This window comes from Cuculus canorus, chromosome 14 (assembly GCF_017976375.1).
Source record: "Cuculus canorus isolate bCucCan1 chromosome 14, bCucCan1.pri, whole genome shotgun sequence".
Taxonomy (NCBI): Eukaryota; Metazoa; Chordata; class Aves; order Cuculiformes; family Cuculidae; genus Cuculus; species Cuculus canorus.
The window spans coordinates 15,005,788-15,013,686 of record NC_071414.1 but is presented as its reverse complement, the minus strand read 5'-3'; the positions used below and the strand labels follow the sequence as shown (position 1 = coordinate 15,013,686).

The 7,899-nt window shown below is 46.8% G+C and overlaps 1 protein-coding gene across 1 annotated transcript in view; it reads right to left on the bottom strand.

Annotated features, from left to right (window-relative positions):
• Window positions 1-277: 277 nt before the first annotated feature.
• RNF130 (ring finger protein 130) overlaps window positions 278-7,899 on the bottom strand; it is a 55,849-nt gene continuing 48,227 nt past the window's right edge. The window contains exon 8 of the mRNA XM_054079544.1: window positions 278-7,038. Within this exon, the coding sequence (XP_053935519.1) occupies window positions 6,929-7,038 (110 nt within the window). The 3' untranslated portion in view covers window positions 278-6,928. The remainder of the gene's footprint in view (window positions 7,039-7,899) is intronic.

The window sequence follows — 7,899 nt, the reverse complement described above, 5'->3', positions numbered from 1 at the left end:
TGGCCTTTAATGGCCTGAGATTGCTAAGCACTGGTAGAGTAAAATAAGACAATATTCACTGCAGAGGGGGGAAGATCCTCTCTGAAAAGGGATCTTTTAACAACGTTGTTTCACACTTCATTAAGAGAGAGATTTATAGTTATATAGGTATAGGTATAGTTATGTTTTTATTTATATGTATGTATATATATAAAAGAGCTGGAGGAACTGGAATTACTGGGCAATGCTCTCACCCTCCTGTATTTTCAGAGACATCAAGCTCACAAATTCCATATTTTTAAACTGCTTTTTATTGAAATGTAGTACATTAGCAAACCCTAACTAATCAGTATGCACTGGTAACATATTGGCATATACCGTGGAACTACAATACAGTGTAATACTTACATCAAAACATGTCAAGAAATTCTGCCGCTGCCAAGCTACAGTTTCACAAGGGCTGGAAAGGTCTGATTGTCGGGAGGGCAGCGTCCCCATCGCTCAGCCGGACCCCTGGAACCTGCTGGCGTTTTTATGTCATGGGGGTCACATCGGTGTCAACCACCTCACTGCAAACCACTTGAAACAACCTTCTCGCTTTTACACACAGGCAAACTGGGGATTCTTTTGTTGTTTGCTGCAGCCTCCCAAGCCCGACGGCTGCGGTGTTCCCTCTCTGCTGGGATAAAATGCTCCCGTTTTGGTGGATTCTGTGCATAGTTAGCCATAGCCACGGGATCCCGAATAGACATGGTTGTACGGAGAAGCTTTTAACATTTAATGTCTACTCGCAAACTGCAGCTGGGCTGACCGGATAAGCAGAAGAGCGATGCTGTCACTCGGCTTGCTCAGAAAGGTTATTCCCCTTTATAGGACTAATGCGACAGATCTTAGCGGTGCTGGGAGTTAATTCTGGACATCTGAGGTGGAAAAGTCTACCTGCTGATGTGGTGGCAACCCAGAAAGCTTCTTTTTCACCCAACACCTTTGCACGACACCAAGCGAGCCCTGTCAGGGCCAGGCTGGGACTCTGCTCTGCTGACTGCGATGCAGGAACCGCGTGAACCTGCAAACAGGATTTTTGCTTTAACAGCTCCAAACGCACTATTAAACTTTCCTGGCTTGAAAGCAGCAAAGAGCACCGCCTTTATTTTCAAGCCCAGATTTTGCCGTGCTGGAGCACGGGAGGGCTGCTGAGCTGGGATCTCTGCGATCCTCTCCGCAGCCCAGGTACCTGCAAAAGCTGCAGGCAGATACAGCCTTTACTGCCCGAGACAGCCAGAGGGGGTTACAGGTGCAGCCAGGCTAGAAAGAAAGCAAATCTAGCCATGAAGCCATCCGATGCCACCGCTGTAACCCAGCAGAGCTGCTCAGATGGGAATTAATGGCTCGGGGTCTTGGAGCAATGAAGACCAAGCCAGAGCCAAGGAAAGGCGAGCTCCAGAGCACATGGGAAGCAGCAAGAAAAAGGCAAACCAAGAAGCAAAGGCACACAGCCGAGCTCAGGGCAGTGATTAAAAGCCTCTTGCTCCTGAGGGGCTCAGCCACAGCGAGCTGCGGGTGGGTGCAAGCGGAGAAAGGAATAACCCGTGCCTGGCAGGAGTAAGAGAACAGGTCCAGCAGATTTCCCGGCTGTGAAACCCCAGCCCCCATATGACACTAGCTCATGTTACACCTCGGTCTTGCAATGAAATCACTCTAAACAGCTTCACCTTTCAATAAAAACCTATGTACTTCTTACTTTGCAGGAATACTAATACTTAATTATTAATTCTTTAGGGAAGGGACTATTTTTCGACAATACCTTATACCACAGGGCCCCACGCCCAGAATCACTGGACATTATTGCCTTAAAAATAATAGATATTCAGACATTATTGCACAATCTACACATTCATCTCTGTTCATCTGGGCATCTCCATGAGGCTATCAGGTCGAGGACCGAAAGGATGCTCCATACAGGGATCCACAGAACAAACACCCTACAAGAACAGCCCATGTTGCACACAGCCAGTTTTGGCTGAGAACAACCCACCAGGAGCCTTCATGCTCCCACAGACTATGGTGCTGGTTTGGAGTGATGAATCCCCCTTTAAAGGGCTGGCCAGCACGGTGATGGCATGGGGATGGCATGAGGAGGAAGATGCTGGGTGGATGGCAGCACCTACACGATGGAGACCTTCACCTGGCTCTCAGGAGGAGGAGGAAACCAGCAGTAATTAATGGGGTGGAAGGGCAGAGGTTAACTGGGGAGAATTAAGAGAGTTTGGGAACTTTACAAGCTTTTAAAAAGAGTAGGTGAATGAAAAGACCAAACAACTAACATAGACGAAAAGGTGTCAATTAGTGCTGCTTTGCAAAGGCTCAGGCAAGCAGCTTTCATCCCTTCCAAGCCCTTCACAAGCACCAGATAAACCTGCCAGGTCCCTGCCAGGCCAGGATATCACTGACTGGGGGTTACACAACACAGCGGCCCCGTGACAGCAGCCAAATCCCATCCACAGCCTCACTCTTGTCACTGCATCCCATGAAGAAGGGTTGAGGGGTGGAGATACCGCTTTTTCTTTTGATTATTACAAAGACATTGGAAACACAGCAGAAATGTGCACCAACCTGCAGAAGTACAGTCTACCTTTCTCCTGATTTGCCCCAATCTCATGAATTGGAGCATTTTTCCCTCCCTCCGCTCAGCGGTTTCCACCCGGCGTGCCGGAGCACGGCTCCTGCAGTGCAGCAGGTCGAGCAGGGGAAGGAAAAAAACGAAGATATCTTTAAATATAACAACACATATGCAAGCTGTCATGGCACATCACGCTCTCTTCTGCACGGCTTGGAAAACTAGGTCAAATATGGATGTGTAACACAGGGTGAAAAAGTAGCAAAAGCTTCGCTTGTGAAGTTCAAGGTGCTTCCTGGGGTCCCTGCCCTGCGCCCTCCTGCCCTTCTCTCCCCACCCCGCGGGGCTGGCAGCAGCCCTGCGGCTCTCACGTTCGCATCGCTGTGCCTCGGCGTGTGCATTCCTTTCTTTGTTGTAAACCCAGATTACTATTAGTTAAGCAAAAAAAAAAATACACATCCTACAACAAAGTCAGCTCATTCCCCAGTAAACAGGCTGCAGAGCTGCCGCGAACTTGAGCTCAGCCCTGGTGCCTTCATCTTCAGCTCATGACCTACAACGGTGGCTCGATTTCAAACCTAATTTGGGCTCAATGAGTCCTGGAGCCGCCGTGTGACCCTCACCTCCCTCTAACCTCCCTCTAACCTTCCTCTGATTTTCAGTAGCTGCTAAAGCTCCGGGCTCTCCCAAGCCTTCGCACTGTTTCACATGAGCATAAAGAAAACGGAAGATGTGTAAAAATCTCATAATACAGTCCTAAATACATTTATTTCACTATTTTTGGTCTTTCTTTGGCTTCTGTATCTGGCTGTTCCCACAGCATCCTCAGGTGCCAAGGCAGGCATCCCAGAAGGAAGGGGACAGCGCAGATACCAACACGAGCTCACTGGAAGGAGCAATCGGGAGCGTCATTAAGTGAATGTCAACATGCTGCAAATTTAATACTTTATGTTAGTATTATAGGTACAAAGCACACTTACAGTCTATTTTTTTTTTCTCACCGGCAATTATCCTCTAAGAACACAACCAAACCTTGATTCTACACACACCTTACAGGAACATGCAAAACTTTCACAGAACAGGAGGTGGGGAAAGAGAAGATGAAGTGTTAGGGTTTAAATATTTTAGGGAAACACTTAGAGATAAAAGCTTTTGGGTTTTATAAGTAGAAGTCATAAAATTAATGTTTTCAGTTAAAAACCACCTTTTTTTTTTTTTTTTAAAACCTTAAAAATGATTTTCCAAGTTACTGGCACTTACAGTTCTTGGTAGATCGCAGGATATTTTTCTTCTATGAAATGACTCACCCATACACGGCACCACTGCAGCAGAACAAGAACAACAATGCTCATCAAGCTTTTTTTTTTTTATATACTGATTAATATTAAAAGGAAAACTTCCAACTTACCAGCACAGCCCAGAAAAATCACCCATGTTGCTGTGCTGCTGCCTCACCAGCCTAAATATGACTAAGTCGAAGAACGCCTGCCACAGCACGTCCCAGCATGCAGGTAGGGATCAATTGTTTGAACTAGCTTTTAATTTTTCCAGTGTTGCAAGATTTTCCAAATCTAAGATGTCAATTCTGATTGTCAGCTCCCTGCCCCAAGATCCTACAGCACGAGTCCATTTTTGCCACTACGTCAGACCCTGCCTTCCACAACCAGAGGCGAACCTTCCCTCTTCCCTGCTTAAAACCAAGATGTTAGGTTAGAAATAAGATTTATCAAAATACAAATGACATAATTTATTATTTTGACTTTGGGGACCTTGCACTTTGTAATGTTTGTTTGAATTCCATTTGTTTTCTAGCTCTTCTCCCCACCTCTGGTTCGTAGCTGGTGCGAACGATCTCAGTCAGAGCTGAGAAACCACCACTTTTGTTTTCGTGCCGAAACGGTGCATTGGTGACATTCCTGATGGTGTTGGGGCGAATCCCCATGTCAGGCAGACTCAGCCCTACCAGAAGGATTTATTTGGAGCATCTACTCCAGGCTGTCCTACCCCAAACCTGCTGCAGGGCTCGACCCCGAGAACGCGTTTTCGCCGCGGTGCCGCTGCCCAGGGCCGGCAGCACAGGGTTGGGCATCGCATCCTTCTTGGAGAGACTCAGGTGATTTGTATTTAACTGCCCTCACGCAGGTGTTTGTATGTTTATTGTAACCTGTGGCCACCACAGATAAAAACAAGCCCTATAACATCCTTGAAAGACGATGGTTTTTCTCTCGGGCGTTTGTTTTCGGAAGTTGCGCCGCTCTCACGTGTCTGTCTGCTGTCATCTCACCGACATAATTGCAAAACAAGAGGTTGCTTAATCAGCCCTTCTGCCACCTCCGAGCTCTGTACGGGCTGGAATGGGGCTCAGCCGGGCTGGTGGGAACTCTGCCCCATCTCGCCGGCTCTGCCCCCCTTCGCACACCCGCAAGGAGAGGAAGGATGCCGGCCACGACCTGCCGCTGCTCAAGCCACTGGCTGGCGTTTTCTGTGACCTTCACTTCTGCTTTGTAGGAGTAAGTGGGTGTTAAAATTGTGCTCTTAAAAAGTCTGGGGTTTAAGCGTATTTCTAGAGTGAGCTGAATGACAATAAAAGTGCATTTGGTAAACAGAAACGTGGGTATTATGAGAAAAAAAACCAACCAAACCCTACGCTTCACACCACCCACTCTTGAATTATCAGATTAAATAAAGCTGACGCACAGCAACAAAAGTCAAAGCACACAGGCACAGAGGATCATTTCCTCATTTTACAGAGCTGGGTTCTTGTTTTTCTCTTAAACATCTGTGTTAAAGACACAGCCGAACCACACTTCAGGTAAGGATATATGTCAAGCAGACTGCTTTGCAATTAAAAAACAGAATAAAGGAGGGGAAATTCCCTGCCTGTAGCAAAAAGCGGATGAAATTACAGCGTGGCAGGGTATATCTTACCTTTCTTTTTGGCTTAACTGCTTTCTCAAGATTACTATACAAAGGGTGAAGCTTTGTTTCACACTACAAGGACACAAATGCTTTTCTACACCTACAGTAACTTAGACTGCAATGGAGAAAAATCCAAACATTCATTAAGCAGTTATGCATTGTCCAGTAGGAAAAGGTGGAGCAGAAGTGCTCGCTCCTCCACGTTTGTTCATTTGAGGAATGCTGTGAACAATTTAACTCCAGAGGCTCCTCTCTCGCTCTCCATTTCTGCGTTACTCCTTCAGCAGCTTGCAAACAATATTCATTTCCCCACCGCTTTTGTCACACACCAGTAAAAATTGATTTTTCCTGCTGAGTGTCAAAGCAGTTGCTGCTTTCCTTTCTTCTGCTGCTTTCTGCATTCCCGTTATTGATGTCAGTGGGAAAGGGCACAGCTTAGAGAACGTGTTTGCTATTTAACTGTTTCCAATCTCAACAGGAGAACGGGACAAGAAGCTTACCTCTTTTCTTCTGTGTAATGCCAACATGCTGGCTTTTAAAAAACCTCAGTGAAAAATTTGGTGGATTTTTTTAAACATCCTCCCCCTCCCTCCCCCCCAAAAAAGTAAAGTGAGGAAGAAAGCTAATTAGATTCCTGCATATTTCAAAAAGTCTAATAGTTTTCAGGTAGATCAAGTGCTGGTTCTGTGAATGTCCTCTCTTTCGAAAGAGACTCACTTGACTGGAGCACACGGAAGGACCAGAAGTATATTCTGTATAGGCCGTTTTTCTCCCACTTCAATCGAATTGGAGGAAAAAACCAAGCATCAAGTTCCTAGAAATCTTTCTGCAAACGCAGGTCCTCTCTGCAGCTTTAACGTCAGGCTGGCTCGCTATTGTCCAGGGTTATGTGGGTTGTAGGAAACTCAATGCACTTATAAAGGTCCCTTTCAGAAGGGGCTATTCCACAGTAAGGTTATGGATTGACCAAGATATACGAGTGCTTCTACCAGTCACTGGCCATCTCCTCTGCAACCAGTTCCCTTTCTGAGCTTGCCCAACCATCCGGACAATCGAAAAATGCAAACAGCAGACACCCGTGTGAGAGACGCATTTGCAGTACGACACGCTCTTAGGACCACTGTAAAAATCTCTTCTGCGTCGCCACGGCTGGACCGACACAGCTCCCCATGCTGTTACTCAGCTATTTCCATCAGGCAATCTTGCTTGCGCGCAACTCTTTGTCAGCTCAAAGATGCCACCCTCAGAAACCACCACAAGCTGGTCTTCATCTTTGCAGTCGAGAAGGCGGGTTCGTGTTCTGGAAAAAGCAGCTCTTCTTCAGACAAAGGAGATCCATGGAAAGAGTACACAACAATAGGAATGAGAAATGAAAAAAACGGAAAAAGGGCCAGGAAGGAGCATGGATTCCTTTCAGGTTTTGTTCTCGTCGTACATGTCCAAGGCGGGCTCGATGGTTGAGAACTCACTCTCGTAGACCAGGCTTCGAGGGGACAGAGAGTTACGATGGAAGAAGTGACTGCCTGCAAGAGGTAGAACAAAAAATTCATTAGGAACATGCACAAACAATGTAAAAAAACGTATAAAGCAACCTTGTACACTGGTGTCGACCACAAACACAGTATGTATGGAAAAAACAGCCCCTCTTTAACGCAAAGCCCTACCGGCCATATGAAACAGTTCACTGCCGTTCGTGTGCTCCCCTGGCAGCTGAAAGCAACTGCTTTCCATATGCATGAACAATCCCACCTCAAATGGTTCTTGCAGATAAAACAGGTCAAGTCTGAGCAAGGTTAAGGCAGGCCGGAGTTCGGTGCTTGCGGTTGATTTACAGCCTTGTAAAGCAGGAACGTGGTTCCTTCAGAAACCTTTGGTAGGTGCTCAGTTCCCTATGCCACGCTCCAGCACAAAGCGCTCTGGCACGGGGTTAAAAGGAACCAGAAGGCTGAGTGATGTTACCAAGGACTGTCTGACTGATGCTGTCAAAATCTGACCTCCTCCGGAGCTCAGCAACCTCCACCCACCCAAAGCCACTTTCTAGAAACTACATATTTCCTTACACAGAACCAGAGGAGACCCAACCCTCTTCTCCAACACTGGTGACACCCAAAACAAGCGCCGAGTGGCTGTTGATAGAGCGGGGAAGTGAAGTTTGTCACTTTTCCTCGACAGCGTTGCATTCCCATGGCTCTCCAAACACACAGATGTTTTTCGCGAGGAGCCCAGCCCCACTGGTGTACAGTAAATTCTCTCTGAAAGCATCTATCAGATCAGGCCCTCAGCCAAAATGTTTCATTACTTGGTTTCTCGATCCCAGCAGGGATTAGCTGGGAGCAAGGCTGCCTAGAATACAATACACCAGGCAGCCACACCAGCCAAACTGG